The sequence below is a fragment of the Corythoichthys intestinalis genome, chromosome 2, assembly GCF_030265065.1.
Source record: "Corythoichthys intestinalis isolate RoL2023-P3 chromosome 2, ASM3026506v1, whole genome shotgun sequence".
Taxonomy (NCBI): Eukaryota; Metazoa; Chordata; class Actinopteri; order Syngnathiformes; family Syngnathidae; genus Corythoichthys; species Corythoichthys intestinalis.
Window position 1 is genome coordinate 46,123,203 of NC_080396.1, and position 25,931 is coordinate 46,149,133.

General features: G+C 39.2%; 2 protein-coding genes across 5 annotated transcripts in view; one reads left to right on the forward strand and one right to left on the reverse strand.

Moving 5' to 3' along the window:
- stradb (STE20 related adaptor beta) overlaps nt 1-4,337 on the reverse strand; it is a 16,915-nt gene extending 12,578 nt beyond the window's left edge. Inside the window, exons 1-5 of the mRNA XM_057823552.1 lie at nt 4,106-4,337; nt 1,800-1,866; nt 1,115-1,195; nt 371-470; nt 51-172 (exon numbers count right to left, since the gene is read on the reverse strand). Of these exons, the coding sequence (XP_057679535.1) occupies nt 51-172; nt 371-470; nt 1,115-1,195; nt 1,800-1,811 (315 nt within the window). The 5' untranslated portion in view covers nt 1,812-1,866; nt 4,106-4,337. The remainder of the gene's footprint in view (nt 1-50; nt 173-370; nt 471-1,114; nt 1,196-1,799; nt 1,867-4,105) is intronic.
- trak2 (trafficking protein, kinesin binding 2) lies at nt 4,305-25,809 on the forward strand. Of its 4 annotated transcripts, XM_057823520.1 has the most exons (17): nt 4,305-4,463; nt 9,071-9,202; nt 9,291-9,482; nt 12,328-12,387; nt 15,934-16,010; nt 16,094-16,210; nt 16,343-16,558; nt 16,627-16,705; nt 19,239-19,369; nt 19,445-19,519; nt 19,598-19,735; nt 19,819-19,898; nt 20,931-21,071; nt 21,146-21,444; nt 21,525-21,956; nt 22,438-22,537; nt 23,102-25,809. In XM_057823520.1, exons 2-17 carry the CDS (start codon nt 9,148-9,150, stop codon nt 23,820-23,822), a joined length of 2,913 nt encoding a protein of 970 aa, XP_057679503.1. In that variant the 5' UTR covers nt 4,305-4,463; nt 9,071-9,147; the 3' UTR covers nt 23,823-25,809. The 4 variants fall into 4 exon arrangements, with proteins under 4 accessions (XP_057679503.1, XP_057679512.1, XP_057679526.1 ...); XM_057823529.1 differs by lacking the exon at nt 12,328-12,387; XM_057823543.1 differs by lacking the exons at nt 4,305-4,463; nt 9,071-9,202; nt 12,328-12,387 and adding an exon at nt 12,147-12,187 and having other exon boundaries at nt 9,364-9,482.
- Nucleotides 25,810-25,931: the final 122 nt, after the last annotated feature.

Below are 25,931 nucleotides of genomic sequence, written 5' to 3' on the forward strand. Positions count from 1 at the left end.
AATATGACAGTTATAAGGAATCTCTGACCTGAAGATGGACTCGGGCTCACCAGGAGTTGTAGCAGCTCCTCCTCTGAGCATTCGTCCAGGTTTGTTTGTTTTATTGCCACCAGCTGCCCAGTTGGAGTATGCCGCGCCATGTGTACCTGGCTCAGGTGGTTAAAGCCCCAGCCTGTCACACAGAAGATGGACATGTCACTTCTTTACATTACATGCTTCCCACTTATTACTGGCCTTTGCTATTAAAGGCGGATTTATCATTGAATGGCAAGTTCAACTTTCCTAATTGAACATGATGGATAGATATTGTATCAACAACGCAGTTATCAACTGGTTCGATTAAACTTAAAAAATAAATAAGTTCTCTCACCCAGTTCAATGAGGAACTGGTAATGAGATGGCTCTGCTGATAGTGCTGCGATGTTATCATCACATCTCACTGTTGGGTGTTGAGGGGTGCTCCTGGATCCCTGCGGTAAAATATGTCATGATTCCACATTTAAAAACAAAAAGAACTACAACTGAAATAAATCACCAGTGTGTAGCCAATGCTTTATTATGACAGGATGTGTACTAACACTCCCCTCAAAATCGTTTATTTTCATTATTTGACAACCCTTAGACATGATGACATGGCAAGAATATTTAATTTTTGATACACATTGTACATGCATCGTGGATTGCATTGTGTGCACTATATTGAGGACCAAAATATCAATAAAAACCTAAGGCATTCAGCTAAAGCACCAGGTGTGCTCACAATTTTTGATCTGAATTCTTACTATTTATGTTGATGTATGTTGCACACACAACATAATCAACCATGTACATTTTTTTTGTACCAAAGTTTTTTTTTTTTTTTTTTTTTTTTAAATTTTTTTAAATGCCTCGATCTGCCGCCACTAAGATTCCTAATCCTCCGTGTCTAAGCAGCTGAACAGGACAGGTTGGCAAAAAAGAAACAAAGAAAAACGAAAAAGGAACATACACCACTACAAAAATTAAAGAGCAACTTGAGCTTAGATTAGTCTCCTGACTAAATTTTGATCAATGGATAAAAGTCAGAGGACAACTTTATAAGTCAACATGTATGTCCAGTGCTTGAGTTACTGACCAACAGATGCTGACTGGTGTCCTCATAGCACTCCTCTAGGTCCATGGGCTGGACTTGAGTGTGGGAGATGCAGGAGCAGTCCTAATGAAGGAGGAGCAGGGAGGCAAGCACAGGTGAGATACCCCAAAACATTGAAAGGTGCACAAGGAGGCGGAGCTTGAGGTCTTGCAATGCGGGTTGTGGGGGGACCAGGGGTGAAGATGGCATATGATACAGAACAAGCTGGTTGTGGTAAGCAACATGAGTGGGTGAAAAGAAAAAAAATCTCTGTCAACAAAATTAGGACTAAATGCTACATTTGCATTTGCAGTTTTAATGCACCTAATTAAAAGCATGCCTCAGATGATCTCAAGCATGTAAATAAGCATACAGATGATCTATCTATACAGTACATTTAAAGCAGAAGAAGGTTTTGCGCCAACACTGATTTTGTTGTCATAACAAACCTTATTGACATAAATAGTATAAAGGCATTGATTGAAGTGCACACCTCCTTCAACACCAAATCACACGTGTACTTTTTATTTTACCTTAAATTATCTTCATTCTACAACACTAATAGTTCAAACCCAAAGTTCCAATGAAGTTGAGACATTGTTTAAAATGAAAGAAGAGAATCATGGCGACAACCTCAGTGGCACACACAGAAGACAAAAACCAAAGCCACGCTTCACATAAGACTTACCAAGAAAGACATGGAGTCTTTGAGGCACCGCTCAAATCACAGGTTTTGGCATTCGTCCACCGGAGAGCTGCAGGAGATTGACATTGTTGGAAGAATCAATTGCAGCACCACAAAGACAGGCAGACCTTATCCATCCAACCTCAGCCATTAACTGTATATAAGGCACCCATTTTAACTCATCAGGTACCATTAGTGGTGCTAGACATCCAATCCATTTTGACTGGGAGAGGTTGGCAGCTAATGATCATCAATGACACTGAAAGATGAGGATTCACAACCAGTCCTCCCATTTTAATTGAATTAGATGTCTACTATTGTAAATGGCAGTCAATGAGTTAAATACTATGAAAGTAAGAAACATTAATTAAAAAAAAAAAAAAATCAACGTTCGAGTGTTACTCTGTGCCATAATTAGTGTCTTCATGAGGATACGTTTTTAAATGACCAAAAAATACTCACTTGCACAATAAAGGGTTAAGATTTTAAATATCACTTTGCTTTAGTGTTGTGGGATGCTGCATTTTAGACTTATGAAAGTCATATATCAAGGCCTCACCAAGATCCTCATTCATTTGAGATTTTAGCTAAGCAACTAGTACCAAAGCCTTAGTATGTTTGGGGAGCTGATGAACATCTGCTACTTCTGAGGTATAAAAGGTCACAAAGACTAGACATATGCTGTTTTTTAATGATTGATGTTGTGACATAGTGGTAGTTTCCCAGCCAAAGGTATTAAGAGTTCAGACCATAGGCAGAGTTTGACTTTTGGGGCAGGGGGGCACAATATGTTGATGACCCCAAAACGCAGTGTCAGCAATAAACTTATTACAAGAATATTTATAATAATAAGTTGAAAATGGGCATTTTTTTGTTTCCCACCATTCTTGAGGGGAATTCTAAATCAGGTTTAGGACAGCTATACTTTTCGCCAAGATCGTCGTCCATTGAATTTAGTTCTCGCGGCGGTGTCGTACCAATGTATTTACCCTCGTCAAAAATTGTACCCTCTGGGCGGAGCCACTGCGCTGCACGGATTTGCTTGATTTCCATGTTTTGGTTATGTCGTTATCTACGAGGTTTTAAAACCTGGCCCATCCATCAAAAAAAAAATTTTTTTTCTTCTGTCGTATAACGTAACATATGTACTGAACGTAAAAAAAAAAAAAAAAAAAAAAGCAAGGTTTTACTGTTTTACTCGTAGGATGACTTATACTGTCATTACTGAAATTCAAGTCCTGTATGGAGTTTCTCCAGTTTAATAAACGTCGATGTCCAAAATATATTGTAGTTTATTTTGGCGGCGTCTTGTAACTTAACTCAAATGCTCTTTATCCACATAAGAGTAACAAACCAAAAGACTCAAAAACATATTCAAAACAGAACAAACAAAATGAGAACATTCCTTTCGAGCACAATGCACTAAGGCACGGTCAAAAACTGTTTTGCTCTCCTGTGTCATGATTAGCTGTCATTTTAAGTGTACCGGGGCTGACTCCAGGTCAGTTGAAAGAAATGTTTGACAGCCCCTAGTGGCAAGGAGTAAAATTACAACAATAACACAAATCGGGAATATGGCTCATACAAATTTTGACCCATTATAATTTTTTTTTTTTTTTTTGTTCATTTCATTAATTTTTGTTGTTTGTTTTATTGCTTTACAACTTTTATATACATTTTTTACTGGAAAACTAATTAATTACTAATCATCTATAGGAAAGTCAATTACATGCAATGACACTTTTCTGCCACCAGGGGGGCCTGGCCCCCCCTTAAACTCCGTTTATGGTTCAGACCCTGAATTTGGTCCTGATGCTGCGTCATCAGAAGGTGTTAAAGCACTTTGAGTATCAGTAGTTAGGAGGAAGAAAAGCGCTTTACAAGTTTATATAGGTAATAATTTGACCTAGATGAAATTTCACCATTGCATAAGTCGTAAAATTGAATCACACTCACTCAGCTTCCACTTTACCCAAATCTATCCGCTGATTTGGGGGTTTCGGCCAAATAGTTAACTCGATGGTTAGGTCGACTGTGTGACATTGTATGCCAAGGTACGGTCAAGTCTGTGCGATCAATCTGATCACGTGAGGTCATACAAAAGGACTCCCCGACCCCACGCACACGAGAGAAAAAAAAAACATTGTTGATTTTTCTGCACGTATGTTTCCCCAAATAATAAATCAAGTTTCGGGCCTCCGAATGATGAATAAGATTTTGTTAACACACCTGCTCCGATGTACAATCTTTGCTTTTTTAAAACCGTCTATACGGTATATTAAGAGCAGTATTAAATTGAATGCTGTTACCTTGCCTCCACAGCAATGGGTCTTCGACGTATCAGCGTTAGAAAAACAGCACAGAAAATGTTTTTGTCATCACATTTTAAAATGACATAATTCGCGCCGTGACAAAATTAAATGCACTCAACATTTTAAGAGCGCAGAAGGTATATTGTGCAAGATTTATAATTTGACACAGATGACTGTGTGTCGCGCAGTGATTACATCATCTGTTAGCCGTCGCAGTTTGATGTCGCAATCCTCCCTCCTCCTTTTCCAACTTCCTCGCTCTGTGTTGGTAATTTTTAGAAACGACGTTCATCATTACGATCTCCCGGCGCGGTTCACCGGAATCCCCCATGTCGTGGAATAATATCGAAAACAGGTAAGGTCGCTTTTCTAAATTTATTTAGGAGGTCTAAACAGTGCGTCTTTCTGTGTGCAAAAAAAAAGCTGTCATCCTCGCCCATCCGAGCAAGAATCTTCTGTATTTCTTGTTAATAAAAACTATAAATGCAGGTATTTTGACGAGGGATTTAAATACTTAGTATTCACCTAGTAAACAGACTAGATTATAAGAATATCTGATCATAAAATTGTAATAAATGGTGTTAAATGCTCTTTCCGATGTCAGTGGCTAACGAAAGGCTAGCATATAGTCAACGCACATCACTGTGTGAAATTGTTTAGATAATTTTGCGTTCATCAGTGTCAAGCTATGCGCGATGTTCTAATAAACGATTTTTCATAATCACCCTAAATGTGGGTTCCTACTGCATATGTACGAACAAAGGAAATTGTTAATTCCAAGAGAAATTCCATCCTGTAAGATAGATTTTGGGTTTGATTACAGTCCGAATTGAGAAAGACCGAGCAAAACATACAAATCAAATAAAAAGGGCCGAAATTTAAGCAAATGCCAGTATGAATAAATGTGACTCATGGGATGAGTCACATCCTACAGACACTTGATCCCCCTCAACACTGTCCTCTTTTAAACGGGACGAGAAGAAAGCTCTGTATTGTCTGTTTTTGACTGGACATGGATTTGACTGTCACTCAAGGGCGTAGGTTTGGTCTCAACATTGGTAGGGACGAATAACAGCATAACCTACATGTAGACTTTTTGCTAGGGACGGGACATTGGTGAAAGGGGCTACATTGCTCGCGAATATGAACCTAATTAATTGATAGGCTAAATGATTAATGCAAATCTGTAAATTTGTATTGAGTTATACTAACTTTCAAGTGTATTGGCTCAGGTGATACACCATTCGATTCAAACCTATGTTTTCAAAAACTACTAAAGAAACATTTTTTTAGAAAATCCAGAATAAATGTCTGGATTTTATTAGCAAATTTAAATTGCAATATTTGAACATAAATTATATTAACATACACTTGTTTATAATTTCAACTATCCAGGAATGCAAAACATACATTTGTGTTAAGACCACTCAACATCGTCTAAATAAAGAAATTAAATATAACTGAAAAAACTTCTTAGTCAGGGAATAACAAAAATAAAAGTTTAATAAGCCTAACGTTAACAATAGAATACACATACAGGAGGACACGTCTCTCTAAGCAGCTTCCTATTCAAGTTAGCAGGTTAGCAAATTCACACAGTATAATGTTATGCTAACTATGATGTCAGACTTTCAATAACAAAATTAGTGGTGTGTTCCCCACCTACACAACATTGATGTCTTTTCACATACAGTGGCTGCTGCTGCTGGTCAAAAAAAGCTTCGAAGGGGGCAGAGGAGGCGGTATTGTTGTCGACATGTTGTATTTCTTTCAGGGCTGTGCTTTTGTTGATGGGGTCAAGTCATCAGCCAATCAAATGTGCGTTTGAAGGGGAAAAATGGACTGGCAAGTCAAAAGATGTAAATGTACTGCAAGTCTGAACATAATGAAAATAATTCACTTAATAATGGTAGGGTCAGTTCTATCCTTACAACATATGGGAAGACATTCTAAATTACCCATGTAACTGAAGGCATTATCAACGCCAATAAGGTTACTTAAAAGTTGGTGGGGACAATTTAAGCATCCTGAAAAGTTGGGAGTGTTATGTCCCTACCGTCCCTATGCAAACCTACACCCTTGCTGTCACTACTTAAATCATGTATTTCTACAGTCTGTAAAACATACCATGTCGAAATTGAGAGCCATTTCTTGAGTACTTAGTAATGTGGAGGGCTATTGTCTTAATAAACACGAATAAAACGCCAAACTTGCTCAATTTATCTTTTATTATTTGTTATTTTTAATAATTGATTATATTTATCTATTTCAAGACTTATCATTTTAACAATTTCTTGTAGTAATCATCACCAATGATTTACAAAGGTATGAAACAGCTCAAAATCAGTATACAACACTTTATTTCTCTGCACCCCTGCAAGTGTTTATTTTCAAACATTCCCCTCTATAACATATCCAGGAATTCACAAGTCCCATTACTGGTGGACTATTATTAGAACAGCCCCACAGCTACCCCTGTCCTTGTGGGTGACCTGGTGCCTGAGGTCACTTTGTTGGTGACTTCTAGTTTACAATATGTGCTTCCGCATATACGCCTAACGTTTCTCGTGCATGCAAAAATTAATTAGTAGGTCAAATTATCGGTTGCCATTGATGGGTCACAACAGTACAGTCGTGCACAACATGGCTGCAGTATTGCGTGCATCACATCAATCTGTCAAGCACTTACAGGCATCCTCTTCTTATGTAAGCTGAGGACAAGCTTTTCCCAAGGATTTGCTATCACTCTGTATCATGCTCTCACAGACACGTGCGTGTCCGTATGTGCATATGTGTATGTGTGTGTGGGGGTGCATCCATGTGAATGGCCACAAGGTCATCGAAACTGGCAGTCGTTCTGCATGTCTTGTTGTCACTTTCACGTTTCTTTTCAAATGATTTGCTACTTATGTGTAGAGTACCCAACTACATGGGAAGCTTTCGTGTGTACATGCATGCGAATGGCCACAAGGTCATGGAAATTGGTAGTTGTTCTGCATGCCTTGATGTCACTTTCACATTTCTCTTCAAAGAAATTGCTTCTTATGTGTAGAGTACCAAACTACATGGGTAGAAGAACTGTGAGGATACTTAAATGTGCGGCTACTACTTCACAAGCCTGACATACCTTTCGGCATCGGAGATAATTATGCCATGTAGGGTTATGCTATGCTCGGGTGGTGACAAAATCAGTCGCGTTCTGTCTGGCAAGCACCGAGTCACACTACACAAGTATGTCGAGTGACAGATGGTAAATGAGTGATATAACTTGAGATATTGTCATGTAGCAGGCTTGTACTTGTTTTTACTCGGTTTATTTTGTTGTTAATGGTTTTACTGGTTTATAATATGTTGGCAGGACTCAAGACAGTGGCCCCTAAATTAAACTTTTAGGGGCGCATGCAGAAGATTCAGGGCGCACACTGTAAATCAACATTCAAAGTTTAACTCTAATTTTCACTGATGTGTTTAACTGATACTTTCATAATTAATGCATAAAAATACAAACCTATGAATCTATATATTCTCTGTCAGTTTTGACATCAACCAGTATACTGCTTAGAAATTAAGTTAACATGGGAATTTTGTTCAATTTCTGTCGCTGTCACCTGACACTACAACCAATCAGCAATGGATTTATTGTTCGACAAATCACCTGTGAGAACAATTCCCAACCTGGAAATTAACATCCACACGCCACACTTTGTCAGCATAGAAGAGCGTATCATTTTAGCAGTGTGCGACCAACACATACAGTGGGGCAAATAAGTATTTAGTCAACCACCAATTGTGCAAGTTCTCCTACTTGAAAAGATTAGCGAGGCCTGTAATTGTCAACATGGGTAAACCTCAACCATGAGAGACGGAATGTGGAGAAAAAAAACAGAAAATCACATTGTTTGATTTTTAAAGAATTTATTTCCAAATTAGAGTGGAAAATAAGTATTTGGTCACCTACAAACAAGATTTCTGGCTGTCAAAGAGGTTTAACTTCTTCTAACGAGGTTTAACGAGTCTCCACTCGTTACCTGTATTAATGGCACCTGTTTTAACTCATTATCGGTATAAAAGACCCCTGTCAGTCACACTCCAAACTCCACTATGGCCAAGACCAAAGAACACCAGAGACAAAATTGTAGACCTGCACCAGGCTAGGAAGACATACGTACAGTACAAGACCACTGATAATCTCTCTCGATCTGGGGCTCCATGCAAGATCTCACCCCGTGGTGTCAAAATGATAACAAGAATGGTGAGCAAAAATCCCAGAACCACACGGGGGGGACCTAGTGAATGACCTACAGAGAGCTGGGACCACAGTAACAAAGGCTACTATCAGTAACACAATGCGCTGCCAGGGACTCAAATCCTGCATTGCCAGACGTGTCCCCCTGCTGAAGAAAGTACACGTCCAGGCCCGTCTGCGGTTCGCTAGAGAGCATTTGGATGATCCAGAAAAGGAATGGGAGAATGTTTTATGGTCAGATGAAACCAAAATAGAACTTTTTGGTAGAAACACAGGTTCTCGTGTTTGAAGGAGAAAGAATACTGAATTGCATCGGAAGAACACTGTACCGACTGTGAAGCATGAGGGTGGAAACATCATGCTTTTGGGCTGTTTTTCTGCAAAGGGACCAGGATGACTGATCTATGTAAAGGAAAGAATGAATGGGGCCATGTATCGAGAGATTGTCCCTTTTTATTTGATTGAATTTAAGACAAGCATGGATTTCCAATTCTGTAGTGTTCTTTTTTTTCTGTATTAACTGTTTTCCATTGTTAATTGTTTTTTTTTTGTTTTTTTATCAATAGTTTTCATTCCAGTATAATTTCAGCTCAGAATTTTAGACATTTTTCCTCTTTACTGTTCTAATATAAAATTAAAAGAATACTGCATAATTCACAGTTCATTTTAAGCATTTGTTTTTTCATGTTCTTCAACACCTCCCTGTGCTGTGACAGGTAACGATGTAAAGCCAACATCCACCACTCTTGGGGCAGGATGTGATGTGACCCCACACCACCCTTCTCCTCCGAACATGTTTGAAGTCAAACCACGAACCGTGGACAAGAAGGAGTCCAGTACTGAGACGGGTGCGTGCGTCTTTGCATTTTGTGCCACCAACAGCAATAAGACAGAAGCAAGATATCCTATCCTGATAAAATGTCTTGTAACGCACAGATGAAGGCCTGGGGAGCAGCAGTAGGCCATACGGCTCCAGCTCAGTGGGTTCTGCTTCGGTGGAATCAGGGTCATTTTACCTATCAGACAGCCAGGACTGGGTGGTTTCCCCGAGTTGTTCCCCAGATGAAGGCTCTAACCATCATAATGCCGTCTCTCCCATGCTGGCTGAGGAGACTTTCCGTTACATGGGTAAGTGGTTCTGAATTTCCAAAATGATGTTAACATATTCACTGCCTTTGACGACAATAATCGTTCAATTTGTTCGAACTAGGAGAGCTGGCAGTGAATGAGTTAATGATATACTGAAATATGAGCGGCATCTGTGCAATAAAAAGCACAATACAAACACTTCTTGAAAAGTAAAAAGTAAATGCTGTGGAGGGTACAGTGATTAAGGAAATTAATCTTTACAACGGTCCCAAATGATTTATGGCAGCTAATGCTAAAGTACAACCTTACTGCCACTGCATTAGGAATATATTTATGGACATGTATCTGTTGGACACGTGAGGCCAGGGATTGCCTTTTCACTGAATGTCCATCCTCTTTAATTCCAATCACAGGGAATTACAGTGGATCAGACTGCACATGGTCGTCACATGTTGGCTTTGACATGATCACCTTTTACACACTAATGCTATTACACTCGGTCTTGGACAGAATAGGGAGACAAAGTCATCCCGCCACTATTTCACTTTCGGAAGAGTATTGTCACAGTCTCAGCCAAGATTTTGCCTGTAGTCTGCTTTCAGGAAACAAATTGAGTCAAACTGCCAGGATGTGTTGTGACGAGAGAATTCTAACGACTTTCTTGCATTTAAAAGGGAGTTGTGGGATTTTAAGTCTTGTGTGTAGTTTCAATCACAGTCAAATCCTTGAAAAACAGGAAATACCTGGTTCTGACAAGATACTTCCTCCATTTAAAGTGCCACAAAGTTTGCTATGAATACGCTGGTTAGAATAATCTGCATACTTAAATAAATCCTATATATAGAAAGTATTTTACTTCTTCATAGTTTTAATATACCTGACTGATACAAGATGTTCATTACGTGGCAGCTCAACAATGGGTCACATTGCCTTTGGTTTTGAAGAATGATTTTCTTCACCTTTTCTGTTTACACTGTTTATTGGCTATTTTGGATAAGTTTGAGTAGGACATAAACAAAAAGTGTTAACGCAAATTACTAAATGTTACTGCCATTGTCAAACCATTCTGGTTAGGAATACATTGACACAAACGATGGAGTACCCTCTTGTTAGAAACTGATTCCCGCTGTCATACCAAACAATGAACTGAAGCAGGGGTGTGCATTATGTTGATCGCAATGCTGGTGTGGTAGATCATAGGATTAAAAAAAATTTATATATATATATATATATATATATATATATATATATATATTTTTTTTTTTTTAGGGCTGTCAAACGATTAAAATTTTTAATCGAGTTAATTACAGCTTGAAAATTAATTAATCGTAATTAATTGCAATTAATCGCAATTCAAACCATCTATAAAATATGCCATATTTTTCTATAAATTATATATATATATTCTGTAAAATAAATTGTTGGAATGGAAAGATAAGACACAAGATGGATATATACATTCAACATACGGTACATAAGGACTGTAGTGGGCATTTCACTCTACTGTCATTTAAATCTGTCTGTGCTGTCCTCATGCCGAAGCGTACTTTTTCCAAAGCTAGACAGCTAGTGAACGACGCCTTAATAATCAGACTTCTTCCTTTTTCATCTGATTTATAAATGAAATGGCCTCAAACCATTGTCCTCTTTAGACCGTCGTAAAACTACAAAAAAAAAAAGTACACAAGCATTGCATTAGCAACAACGTTAGCTTAGCACGCTATACAGGTTCACTAAACATAAAAAAAAGCGTCTCATACAAAAATTATAACATTTCGCTCACTAACATAATATGTACATTCTTTACAACAACCATACTTATGGACAAATCTTGTCCAAGGATCATATAAGCACAACATTACAACGTAGGCGTCAGCCCGAGACGTCGTGCAGCCATATTGAACTGGCAAGAAAACAATAAACCATGTCGCAAAGCAACCACAAGAATTCACTGTTAGACAGCACAAAAAGCCTTGCTGTAAAACTTACCAAAAGCCAGAATACTGTCTGAACGGGACATGTGCGTTAATTGCGAAAAATATTTTAACGTGATTCATTAAAAAAATTAATTACCGCGCGTTAACGCGATAATTTTGACACCCCCAATTTTTTTTTTTTAAGGCCAAAAAAGGCTCAATTATGTTTTGCTGTGCAATATTGCAGCTGAACTATGTTGGCGCTATGCGAAGCTATACTAATAAAGTTGAATTGTATTGAAAAAAAACAGACCTAAGCCTGAACTTTCTGACCCCCCCCCCCCCCCAAAAAAAAAAAAAAAAAAATACTGATTGCGGGAGGTTGTCTCCTTGAAGAGTAGATGTCGCAAAAAAGCAAAAGAAATTAAAGAATTTCCTGTTTTGGAGTTGATATTTAATATAATCAAAGCCCGAGATTAACACAAATTTACAGAAAAACCAGAAACCTTAATCTATCCAGAAGATTTTGACTGGGGTAGCTAAATCAACGCATTAAAGCGAAGGCATTTAGTTCAACCGTTTGGTTGTGGTTGGTTGTTTACATCCAGAGGTAAAAGTAGGCATTGGATTACAGCACCATCTGGTTTGGTTGAAAAATGCCTGCTGTAGTTAGGCGATATTTCATTCTTAAAGTGACCATGGAGCATTTCTGGGCCCACGCGATCAATAAGTTGGTCTATTGAGCGCCCGGCTGATTGAATAGAACTACCATCTTCTTTTCAAACAGGTAAAAGGCAGAACGTCACACAGCTGGCGACGCACATTCAGGTGTCTAAACTAGACCTAACCAATCAATATGTAGCACTAACGTATTATCTGGATTTACTGAGTTTTCATTTTCTATCTGCAACACTTTTAGCACTCTTCTCTTTTTTTTCTCCCCCCTTTTTTCCCCTCCATCTTGCTAGCATATCTATCTTTGGACCACCCCGCTCATTCCCACTCTGCCTCCCACAACTTCTCCACAGGTATCTTTCTTGGCTTGTCTGGAAAGATTTAGCAATCTGGGTCCCACATCTGCGCTTTCACTTGGGTCTCGAATCACGATTTGTTTTGTTGATTTGTCAAATTAGTCTGGTGCCTTAGTAGTTCTGTGTAACGTGTCACAGGAAGACCACTAGCAACTTCTTTCCAGATACAGTACATGGCCATGTTTCATAGGGAGTCCAACTCTGGATGACAATTTAAAGAAGTTCCCCTTTTTAATCATTAGGAAAATTGCCACTTATATAATTGATTATAATTATAATGATTGATTCAAGAGAAATGTATTTTTTGTGGGTGTTGGAAGAGGTGTGGGGGGGGGGGGGGGGGGGTTAGCAAACTTCTTTGTGCGATCATCTAATCTGATGAAAAAATGCCTTCACATTGAACTAAAACATTGTAACTTGATTATTTATGTATATATGTGTTTATGGTGGAAAACACAGACGAGGCTGAAAAAGCAGTTTCTGCTCTTGCAATCCTCTTTAAAAGAAACTGCTGTATTTTAAGCCAAAACAACTGTTGTGTTTGATAGAACAATATGTCTCTATGCTGCCATACCAGATTCATGCCGCATTAAGCCCCCGAACTATTTTTAATATGCCCGTTTTACCCTGGAAACCCCCGTTTACAGATGTCGTGCAACTGTTTTTGTCCAGCCATGAAAACAACGGAAGTAATTATTATTCAAAATGTCTGTCATTTTTAGCTAAGAATCATTAATTGATGTTCAATATTTTGTTTAAAAAGGGAAAAAAAAAACGACTTTAAAAAATTATTCACTCGCATATATTAACTTTTAAACAAATTAAGTCACAATGAAAAAAATGGCGTCTGTAAAAAAGTCACGGATATCTACCTCATAACTATCGCTAAATGTTATTTTTTTGTTACTGTCGCATTTTCCCCGATATGTTAGATGATAAATAACTGATCGAAACAAAGAAAAATTGGAAAAAAAAAAAAAAAACGTTTAAAAGGGTAAATATATGAAAAAGAACATCTCGCCCACTCCTTGATGTCTGCGATTTCTGCATCGCAACCTTTGTCATATTACCATGTTTCACCCATAAAATCCCCCAAAAATCCAGCTGTGGCCATTCACAGCTGTGTCTTGACACTCAGTAATACATGCGACATGGAGTTTTTGGATCGAAACAAGGTAAGTACGCGATAATATCTCGTTAAAGTCATGGCGTCTGTAATTCTGCTCTCGCGTGCTCTCACGTCCAGATAGGGTTTTTGCTGATTGAAAAACGTTTTTTTTTTTTTTTTAAATGCCCTCCTGTCCAAAATTTTTCTTCCCCCAGAAAATTGAGATTTTAAGCTTTCCAATGATGTATCACACATGGATATCGGACAATTTTGAAATCTGGCCAAATTGGGGGTCTCAGAGCGGAACTTCAAGTCACCTGAGTGTTTTCCGCCATATATATATATATATTTTTTTTCCCAGAATATTAAAGTCATTGGTTGCTACTTTGAGAACCCTTCTCCGATTGGCTTACATGATTTAGTTCCAAATATCAACAAACTTATGCCTTATTTTTGAAGTCTTAGCCCTGTCGACACATCAAAATTAGTGTACATTATTATATTACCATTAATATTATCATTTATTACTTAACAAAATGTCAACATTAACAAAAATCAGGATCCTCGCCTTGAATCACTGTAACGTAATGTATGCAGAAAAATCTAAAATTAAAAATGATAAATACTATTTGATAAATTAATTTTCATGTACACAAGTACGTACACTGCTGGCCAAAAGTATTGGCACCCCTGCAATTCTGTCTCATAATGCTCAATTTATCCCAGAAAATGATTGCAATTATGATTGCAATTACAAATGATTTGGTAGTAATAGCTTCATTTATTTTGCTTGCAATTACAAAAAAAACACAAAAGATAATGGGGGAAAAAAACTGAATCATGTTCATTTTACACAAACCTCAAAAAATGGGCCAGAAAAGAGTATTCGCACCCTCAGCTTAATACTTGGTAGCACAACCTTTAGATGAAATAACTGTGAACAACCGCTTCCAGTATCCATCAATGAGTTTCTTACAATGCTCTTCTGGAATTTTCAGGAATTTCAGTTCGGGACTTATTGCTGGTCATCTTAGAAGTCTCCAGTGCTTTCTCTTAAACCATTTTGTAGGGCTTTTTGAAGTGTGTTTTGGGTCATTGTCATGCTGGAAGACCCATGACCTCTAAGGGAGACCCAGGTTTCTCACACTGGGCCCTACATTATGCTGCAAAATTTGTTGGTAGTCTTCAGACTTCATAATGCCATGCACACGGTCAAGCAGTCCAGTGCCAGAGGCAGCAAAGCAACCCATAAACATCAGGGAACCCCTGCCATGTTTGACTGTGGGGACCGTGTTCTTTTCTTTGAAGGCCTCGTTTTTTTCCGCTGATGCCGTCTTTCAAAAAGCTCTAAACTTGTCTCATTTGACCAGAGAACATTCTTCCAAAATGTTTTTAGCTTTCTCAGGTAAGTTTTGATAAACTCCAGCTTTGCTTTTTTTTAAGTCTCTGGGTCAGAAGTGGGGTCTTCCTGGGTATCCTGCCATAGAATCCCTTTTCATTTAGATGCCGACGGAAAGTACGGGATGACACTGTTGTACCCTCAGACTGCAGGACAGCTTGAACTTGTTTGGATGTTAGTCCAGGTTCTTTATCCACCATCCGCACAATCTTTCTTTGAAATGTCTCGTCAATTTTTCTTTTCTGTCCACATCTAAGGAGGTTAGCCACAGTGCCATGGGCTTTACACTTATTGATCACACTGCACACAGTAGACACAGAAACATTCAGGTCTTTGGAGATAAACTTGTAGCCTTGAGATTGCCCATGCTTCCTCACAATTTTGCTTCTCAAATCCTGAGACAGTTCTTTGGTCTTCTTTCTTTTCTCCACGCTCAATGTGGTACACACGAGGACACAGGACATATGTTAAGTCAACTTTAATCCATTTTGACTGGCAGCAAGTGTGATTTAGTTATTGCCACCACCCGTTATGTGCCACAGGTAAGTAACAGATGCTGTTAATTACACCAATAAGAGAAGCATCACATGATTTTTCAAAGGGTGCCAATACTTTTGTCCGGCCCATTTTTTGAGTTATGTGTAAAATTATAGTGATTTAATTTTTTTTTTTTCATTCTCTTTTGTGTTTTTTCATTTCAAGCAAAAATGTCTCATTCTCTTTTGTGTTTTTTCATTGCAAGCAAAATAAATAAAGGTATTACTACCGACGCATTTGTAATTGCAATCAATTTCTGGGAGAAATTGAGAGTTAGCTGATAGAATTGCACGGGTGCCAATACTTTTGGACAGCACTGTACAATGTGTGTAATTTTTTTCCTAACTGCCTGATTTATGTTGCTTGTGGTCAAATCTTTAAACCTGACATGTTACACAATTGTCAGTTAGTCCTTGCAGGGTTCTACAGATACAATTTACCTGAAATTTATGCGGTATTTGCATGTACATTTTGCTAAATGATCTCAATGTATGGGCAGTCCTCAGTTCCGATCGTGTGGAGCAGATGACCAAAACGTACAATGACATTGAAGTGGTTACTCATCTTCTCGCTGAGGTTGGTATCACTGTTGTACATTGTCATTTTGCTTCCTACAATCAAGCAGTCCTTTGATGCTGTCTTTTGTCACAATTGGTCAGCGTGACAGAGACCTGGAGTTGGCAGCACGGATTGGACAATCGCTACTTCAGAGAAACCACCTGCTGCAAGAGCGCAATGAGGCTGTGGAGGAGCAGCTAGCACAGACTCTGGACCAGGTAACTTTAAATGCCTCAATTTTAGGTCACTGAACAGTTATCACACTCCTAGACACTGTGCGCTTGTGAATACATTCTTCAGGATACCATATTCTTTACCAATTGTCTGAATGCTCAATGCGCTTCGTCTAGGTTCACCAGCTACAGCATGAGCTCAGTAAGAAGGATGAGCTGCTGCGTATGGTGGCCAGTGCCACAGAGGAGTGTGAGGGTGACTCCAATGCATCGACCCCTCTTATGCAGTCTCAGTTTGCCGGTGGATCCGCCGCTGCCGCTCTCAGCCAGCTTGAGTCAATGCAGTTTAAGCTGCAGGAGCTGGAAGAGGAAAACCTGACTCTGAGGACTGAGGTTGGTGGTGAAATGTGACAAAGATGACAGAGGAATTGGGCAATTGTTAACTTTGCAACTGATCCTAGGCCAGCCAGTTGAAGAGGGACACCATCACCTATGAGGAGAAGGAACAGAAACTTGTGAGCGACTGTGTCAAAGAGCTCCGTGAGTTTGTTTGTTAAAATGTCAAAATGTTTACCTTTTTCGATTTGGTGGTTTAAAAGGATTTTCCATGTCAGTTATATGGATCTTGGTAAAATGTTGATTAGTTTATTACATAAGGCTTTTTAGTTACCATACTGTACATCGTAACTACTTTTTTTTTTTTTATATGTACACCACATAAGTTAGGACAGAAATCTTTATGAAAGGTTATTCAAACAAGTTTGAATGACCTTAGAAAAATTCAAATAAATTATGATCATCTGGCTTGCTCCCGTAACGTCTCATCAGTCTAGAGACGTAATGAGCACACCTGAAGAACATCCATACCTTCTACTTGGAACTCTTGGATAAATCAGCAATTAATTAATCAGTCCTCAGGCAAGAAATTCCAAATCGGATCGATGCATAGAGTGTATGTACCTAGAATATGCAAACAAAATTTCATTCAGATCCATCCACGAATAAGGGAATGAACAACAGTAAATTACAGGTGTCTTGGCCAAAATGAGTGATATGTTTTATCCCGAAAAAGAATATTTCATTTAAACCACTTTATAATAATGTTGTATGAAGATTAGCACTACTCTTACTTGTATATAGCCAGGCATCTGATCTTTTTACCGCTTTTACTCAAACTTGAGTTGCAGATGAGTTGCGCTCTATATAGCCCAAATTTAAAATGTATTGCAAATATAACTAAAAATGAACCTCGGCTAACTGCAGCCTCTGTGTTAATCTTGTGCCTGGCTTGCATGCTTGTACGAGCATGAACATAAAGCCTGGACTCTGAGCTGTAGTCGGGGCTGTGCTGGAAGCAGGTCTCTTCTTATTGTGTGCAGAATCCATGGTAAATTGTTGACGGTTACCGGCTCGCGTGTGCAGTGTTTTTGTCAAGGGGAGATTAGGCGGCTGGTGCGGGGACACGCGTGGATGTGCACAGGCGCGTGTTTGCCTAGTGTGTTCGACCCGGACCCAAAAAGGGTTTTTGGGGCAGTCTCAATTAATGGGATCCTCAGACTTAAAGACTTGTAGGCTCTAATAAGCTACAAATGCTCTCTTTTACTAAAATATGTTATCAGAAACACGTGAAGTATTGCCATTGATTTAAAAATCCATAATATTTAGTACATGTTTTGAGCTATGGAGGGTGCCATGTATTATGTGCGCAATGGATGCTCGGGGTGTCACCATCACCAGACAAACACTACCGCCGTTCTGCAATTCCTTCTACGTGGCGAAATGTCCAACACATGCGCACATCGGTGAAAAACAGCAAGTACTTATTATTTTATTGAGTCTTTTATTACCTTTTCATTGCCTCAAAATACTTTTTGCATGTGTTGCTCTCTCATAATTTTAAGCATTAGGGTTTTCTTGTGGTAGCTTTAAAACAGATTGTTGATCCGTTGACCACATTAGTCATGTAGCGTATTTAAACCACCCCTATTTGATATTACTACGTTTAAGTATTTTCTTAAGGCATCTTTAGTATGTTCTGTCTGTATCTCATCCAAACAAAACAAGCTGAAAGCGGACGGTCGTACTTTGGGTGTCAAATACACCTCTTTTAGACATTTCGCCAGTGGAGCACATTTTGGTAGTATACCAGTTTTGTCATACTCTCGTCTCGTTTCATCCCGTCTTTTGTGTTCATTTTGCTTTTGCTGCTCATTGTGTGAAATATGTACAGAGCTGTCATTCTCATTAATGTTCCCCTCGAGTTCAAATTGAAAGGGTTGAACAGATGACATGTTTATGTCGCTACTCATACTCTGGAAGCCCGGCTACGTAACTCAGTGACGTCACTACCCTGCGACGCCACAACAATGCCGACTTACTCGTTAAACAAATTTTACAAATTGTTTAAAAAACGAAAACATCAAGAGGGGTTTTAATATCCAATTTTTTAAAAACTCATAAAACCGTTTATCTTATAAGAGCTACAAGTCCTTCTATCCGTGGATCCCTTTAAAATTAGTTCTTCATACTCATCAGGGCATTGATGGAACATGCATGGAGTAGAAAAGTATTTTACAATAAAACTGTAAATTCCGTATACTGTAAAACCTTTAAAGATTAAATGCACATTTTCTAAAACTTAAATGTAATTAGGGACTGACTTGGGTCTATTTGAAAGACATTTATAAAAGTGTATATGGATTTGTTTTTGTTTCATTCATTCGTTGAGTTATTTATTTATTTATTTTCATAAACTTTGCTATAAACTATTTGTCCTGTTAAAATGTATTCAATCTGTCTGGCCATTACATACAAGTTAACAAAAGTTGGTAGACGATGATTGACGATGACATAGATAACTTTAAATTTTTCTCTTTTCTTTTGATGGAAAAAGTTCATGATTTTATAAAACATTGGTTTTTAGTAATCAGCCAACCATCATGTATACAATATATTTTGGATGATTTCCGATCTCTATCCAGGAAGTTGCAAACACAAATGAAAATGAGTGGGTGGGGTTACACAGCAGCCTTTCATTTCCAAACTTGTTGTATTTTGGCCTCTCTCACCCAAGGCCAGTCTAACAGCCAGATGGTGTCTATGACCGATGAATTGTCACAGAAGAACGAGGAGCTGGTCAGACACCAGGAGGAGATCGCTCAGTTGCTCTCCCAAATCGTTGAGCTGCAACATCGGGTGAAGGAAGTAAGGAACTAGCATGATGCATAACTTTATATTGCTTAGATAGCAGTCATCAACATTGGCCCTATTTTTATTTAGCTGGCTTTGGAGAAAGAGGAACTGAGGATCCACTTGCAGGCTTCCAAAGAGGCCCAGAGACAACTCACCGCTGAGGTATCATGTCACACATACACAAACAGTTCGGGAAATCTTTTCACCAAGCAGAAAAAAATTAATTCTTTGTTGATGCAGTTGAATGAGCTAGCAGAGAGGAACGCAGAGTGTGTTGAAATGCTACATGAGTCCCAGGAGGTGATCAGGGAATTGCGCGACAAAAACAATTCCCCGTCTGGCATGCGACGGCATCTTTCCTATGGCCTGTACCCTATGGTGAGAGGATACTCCTTTGAAGAACATACCATATTGATTGACATTTTGTTCATGAGTATGTGTGTTTATGTGTGCATGTGCAGGATTCACTGGCTGCTGAGATTGAAGGCACAATGAGGAAAGAGCTGTGTGTTGATGAAGAGACTGCATTTCAAGATCAAAGGTAACAAGACCACTCTCCAAAAATGTCTCATTAGAGTGCATGGTAGTAAATTCTTGTTGAAATGCAGCATGGGAAAAAAAACAAGATTTTTTATAATCTGCTAAATCCCCAATTCCAATGAGGTTGAAAAGGGTCCAACTGTGGCTGTTATATATAGGAATGAACAGACCTAACCCTAACCATGTTGATCATGGGGGACTTACCCATATACATGTAACAACTTTAAGAACCTTATTACCCATGATTCACTCTAAACTTAATTAGATGGGTCTGAGCCCTAAACCTAACTAGTCTGCCTCAAAAATAGAAAATGATGTTTCTTTAGCCCTAAATTTACTAGCCCTTGGAATATTATGATTTACATAATCCTATTGAAAATTTAACTACCGTAGATGACTTTAAAGGATTACGGTAACATATCTAGCTCTAAAATTAGATGCTCGTGGAATGGTTTTGTCATCCCTAAAGAGCGACCTCTTCTGACCAGCTTGAGCCCTCAGATCAAGCGTTCTCTGCCAACACGCCCACTGCTTTAACAACCAATCAGATCAAGTGTTTGTAATCCGCCAACCATGCCCCTTGCAAGGACTGTGGCGGTAGCTGGACCTATTTGATTAGGTTGGGACATTGTGTTGAACATACTAGTAAATAAAAACTGAAAACAATGACTAGCAAATCATATTCGACCTATATTTGATTGAATACACTAAAAAGACTAGATATTTATTGTTAAAATTGATAAACTAGTGTTTTTAGCAAACCATCGTTAACCTGGAATTTTATTAAACCAAAGTTAGCCTTGTAGTTGGGGGGTAAAGAGACCCATTTCCAGCTCTTTGAGACAACCGTGATGCATAGACAAGTTTATATTATGTCAAGAATGACATGTATAGCTTTCACAAATATATTCAAGGTAAAATTGTTACTTGAATGTGTTTTACAACTATACTATATGTCTGAATAATAGGTGGTATCCACTATCCACCCTTTAATGCTAACATGTCAGCATATCTATTGGATCTTCTACCCCAGGATTTCCCAGAAGCGTGTCTTCCAGACAGTACGCGCCATCAATGCTTCAACATCCCGACCACCATCAGCCACCCCACCAATACCTGGTTCTGGTAGGAACTCTCTGGTAATGACTGCACAGCCCTTCCCATCTGCTCAGGGGTAAGAAACACTCAGTAAAATCAAACAAGATGGGTTGTTGTAAGAGTTGTAGTGATCAAACTTTGTGTGTGAAGTGATGAGGTGCCACTGGGCCAGCCTGGCTCCCCGGGAGGAAACGATCTCACAAAAGCCCTACATCGCCTGTCGCTGCGACGGCAGAACTTTTTGTCCGAGCACCAGTTCTTCAAGGCAGAACGTGAGAAAAAACTGCGGACCTTGGCTAGGGCGGAGGCTCACGACGCAGGAAGCGGCTGCAGCTCGCCAACGGGCAGTACGTTCTCCTCCTTTTCCAATCTGTCAGAACTCTCCATAGGCTCCAGTGTATTCAAGACTTTCCTGCCAGAGAAACTTCAAATCGTCAAGCCTATGGAAGGTAACCGCTGTGAGCTGGAACTTGGTTTGGTCCAAACGAACATTCGTGTAATACATTCAATTTTTTTTTTTTATCTGAAGGCTCACTGACGCTCCATCATTGGCAGCAGCTAGCCAAACCCCACCTGGCTACTATCCTGGACCCGCACCCCGGCGTTGTCACCAAGGGTTTCCGACCGCTCGCCCAAGATGCCGTTTACCGTCTGAATGACATGGAGGAAGATGGGGAGGATGAAGTGCACCGAGAAGGGGAGGGTGTCGTCTTGGAGAAAGGTGCAGCAGAGAGAGGTAAAGAGGAAGACGAAGAGGAAGCGGGCATTGTGTTCAAAGTACGCTGCTCATCTACGCCTGAAGAGAAGAAAGACAGAAAGCATTCAGCCGCACCTCTTCTCGTCACTCCTCTTTCACCGACCGAGCCATTATCCATTCCCGTCTCTGAGACATCCAGCCCACCGTCTCACTCTGGTCCGAACGTTTCCACGACAGCAGTCCAGTCGAGCACATCTGTCTCAGGTAAACATCATGTGCATAAAACATTTTCTTTGTACAGTATTTGCAACTTTAATCATAGCCGATTCAAGGCAGTCTCTCGAATCATTGGTCTGTCTACCTCCACTGATGACGCCACCATAAGGGTGACCTTTACAGCGGCATTTCATCAAGGTGCAATAAATTTAAAAAATATTTTCGTGAGGGGAGACTCATAGAGACTTGGTTCTCTCGCTGTTTGTACCCTGCAGGCTCAGAAAAGCATGTTTGTTTTGTATTTGTATTCTTGAAAATTGGATTGCTGCAGCCCTTATTAGAATTACATTTTAAATATTTCATTAACATTTTTATCTTAAGAGTGTTAGATCATTCTCATATTTTCAACTAATTATTAGCAGTTCATATATTTTATATGTAGTTGATGAATTATTTCATTAATTAAATTATGCAAACCATATCAATCCTAGCAACCAAGATTTAATTTCAATTTCTTATTTGTGTGCAGTCCGAAACCCCGTCAGATGTCAGAGCTCCACTTTCTCCACCTACACTTTTACCACCTGCCGCATTCTGCACCCTTGTGACGTCACACAAGTCACTGAAAGGTCAGTCCGCGCTCAGAAAGGTTAAGGCTGTGACGTTTGCACATTTTTCATTCTTTCCACTAGGCATGTGCCAGAATGAGATTATGACAGTATGATAACCTTAAACTTAAGGATTTTTGACATTAGGCTTAATTTTCGAGTTAGGAGGGGTTTAGTTAGTTGCTGGGGTTGATTTCAACAAATTCCATTTCGTTTTGTTATTTGTTAGTTTCAGGACTCCGGAGTGGCTAAGCTAGCGCGAGTCAATACTAGTGTGTTTTTCCACTTTCATTTTGAGTATAACTCCAAATCAAGACCTCCATGGGTTGATAGATACATTTGATTTTGTTGTCAGCACATTCAACTATGGAATGAACAAAGTATGTAATAAAAATATTTTGGTCATTTATATCTACAATGTGTTATGTTAGTATTCCCTTTATTTTTTTGAGAAGCGTATAACATTAATATATGAAGGCACACTGGATTATAAGGCGCTCTGACAATTTTAGGGGAAAATGTTCGCCCTAGCTTTAAAGTGTAAGATTATATACTAGTATGTTTTGGTTTTCTTTCTTCATACAGTAGTTCACAGTCATCTCTCAATGCCAACACGCCCAGCTCCATGAGAACTGGACCCAGCACCCCTCTAACCCCTTGCCGCCTCAGCCTAGGAGATGCGTTTCCTGCTCGACGCCCCCCTGTGGCCGCAAGTGGTTTAGCGAAGTTGGTCCTGGAGAGAGGGATTTCGGCCCAAGTCTCTACAGAAACCGCTGAATTATGTGCAAGACCCGCGCCTCCGCAGCCCCTCCTCCGCCTCCTCCCAGGCACGCCCCCCAACTCTCCCTCGCACTCACCCGGGTCTGAGTGCCGCCAAAACTTGGCTGACACTTTCCTGGCGTCGAGGCCAGCGGAGCTGTTCCTGCGAGACGTTTACGGCTTGAACCTCGGCCGCTCCACGCACCCCGACCTACCGAGCCCCTCACGAGAAAACGCCGCTCTTGGCCCACCGCCGGAATTGCTTAACATCAGTCTTCTGGAGAAGTTGCGTCACATGGGATTTACAAAGGCCCCCCAGGCCACGCCCACCTTTGTGTCTGCAGGAGGCGGCAGTTTACTGGACGGTCTGAGGCGCAACCAAAGCCTTCCGGCGATGATCGGAGCACGTGCGGGAAAGACTTCAGGTCGCCCCGTGCCTCCACCTCATCCCACCTCCCTTGCGCTACCCCCACCATCTTGGGGAACCCTTAAACAAAGACGCACAAAAGTCACCTTGAATGCCCAGTCACGTTCAGGTGAAACCTAAACTCCATCATTGCTTACATTACTCGAAAAGATCATGTTGTCTGATACCCGCCACCCACCTCCCTTTTTATGACTTGATTTGAAAGCACAACAGCTATGAACTGAGGTTTTTTTTAACTTCTAGCTACCTTTTAACCATGATTCTAGTTATTAAGGCCTTATATTTTGTGGCGGTGGGTTTGTAGTACCTTCTTGAAAGAGTTGGGAAGGGGTAAAGATATAGCAAAAACACATAAATACTGAGATACTGTATGGATTAAGTGTCATTTTAAGGAGAATAGAAGGTTTTGTGGAAGTGAAAGAGAAGGTGTTATGGTCTGTGATAGTTAAAAAAAGAAAAATGGTTTCAATATGTTCATTCCTGTCCAATTTCATAGATGTAACAAGGGTTTTTTTCAGTCTTGGCATCAACATAGAAATAATTATTGATTTGTGGGCACTCCCCCCAAAAAACTACATTATTTGAAATAATATCGAGTAACTACATGCCCCAGGCAAACAAAATTTAATGTCATCATGTTTACTGTTGTAGTGATGAGGTATACTGGAGATAATGTACACCTCCTTTAAACTTGGGTTTTAACTTGTTAAAAATTTGGATTATTTAGCATATGACATCGTGTTTACTGTTGTAATGATTAGGTATATTGGAAATGATGTACACCTCATTTAAACTTGGTTTTTAACTTGTTAAAAATTCATATTATTTAGCATTAGACTTCTGGTTGGCTTTTTAACTTTTTTTAAATCAAGTATGAAAAAAAATAGCTTTCCAAGTGCTACCACAATGACTAAAATAAAAATACGTAGTATGCCGAAGTGCTCATCACAAAACATGTAGCAGTATATTAGCTTTATTATTGCAAACCACTGTAAAATTAAGTACCACTGCATTATATGAACTAAAGGAAAACATATAATACTTAAATAATGATTCATTAAAAATGGATTACACATGGAAGTTAAATAATAATTGAACCAAAATCAGTGTTTCAATATGCCAATGCCATTATTTATTTTTAATCAAAGCTAAATACAACTGAACCGTATTGAAAAATGTACTGTACTGGAAATTTAGAAAAGTCTGAGCTACTGTAAGCACTACCAGAGGGACTCTGCTCATTGCAATTTTATTGCATTAGCCTAGACTGCCAAATGATGTTTCATTTTTGGGACACCATGTATGTGAACAGAAAAGACACTTAGAAGAGAAAGGATCATTTGCCAGGTTAATTATATTCATGCCCTGCTCTTGAAATCCCATCATCAATAACGTTTGACCATAGATGCAACCCCCATCTCCAGCGTTTGTGGACGTCTGTATGACATCCAAAAGGACATTCTTGCATCCAAGTCCCAGCATGTATGTGGGAACTGGTTGAAGGTCCAAAGCAAACCAGGAATGCGTTTGATTTTTGTCAGTAATATTATTATTGTTATAAGCGGCCTTACTTAGAAGCCAGCAGTGTTGCTCTCCTGCCTTTTCGCTATTGCGAGTGTATTATGTGCATGTTGTTGTTTTTTTTTTTCTTCACTCCGTCCGAAACTTCCACTGAGTTACCGAACTGTTGTTTGTATTTAAACTTTTGTTTTACTTACACAACTATATCTCACTTATTGATGAGAAGCACTGCAGTCACTGATTTAACTCGTTGTGTTGCGTTGCTTTTGTCCACATTTGGAAGAATACCAAAACTTATTAAAATCTTTGTTTCAAGGATATACTGTATTAAATGTATTCAAGAACCTTGAAGGAATTTAATATTGCTTTCATGTGTGGTCTCATGGATTTAATTTTTTTAACCCGACATATAATGTTGGTGTGTCTGTAAGATTTAAGGTAGACTGCTTATATCTTTTAAGATTATTCATAGTTGGATTTGCTTGTACGTTACCCGGTTACAGCTTATCCTGGCACAAGGTACAGGTCTCTGTATGCAACCTATAGCTTATTATTTGTCCCACACCCTTTTTTTAATAAAGCAATGAAAAATTATTTTTTTGTTTTTTTTTGTGTGTGCGGGCTGGAAAAAGATTAACATCTCACATTTTTGAATTGCGGAGAAAAATAAATGCTCATTTTAGAGCAAAATGATTAGCAACACTAGGT

Bases quoted from the DNA above. Each gene is read 5' to 3' on its own strand.
- trak2 (XM_057823520.1), top strand. From the start codon at position 9,148: ATGTTTGAAGTCAAACCACGAACCGTGGACAAGAAGGAGTCCAGTACT. The intron at 9,203-9,290 runs GTGCGTGCGTCT...TGTAACGCACAG, and splicing joins GGAGTCCAGTACTGAGACGG to ATGAAGGCCTGGGGAGCAGC. The intron at 19,370-19,444 runs GTAAGGAACTAG...ATTTTTATTTAG, and splicing joins TGCAACATCGGGTGAAGGAA to CTGGCTTTGGAGAAAGAGGA.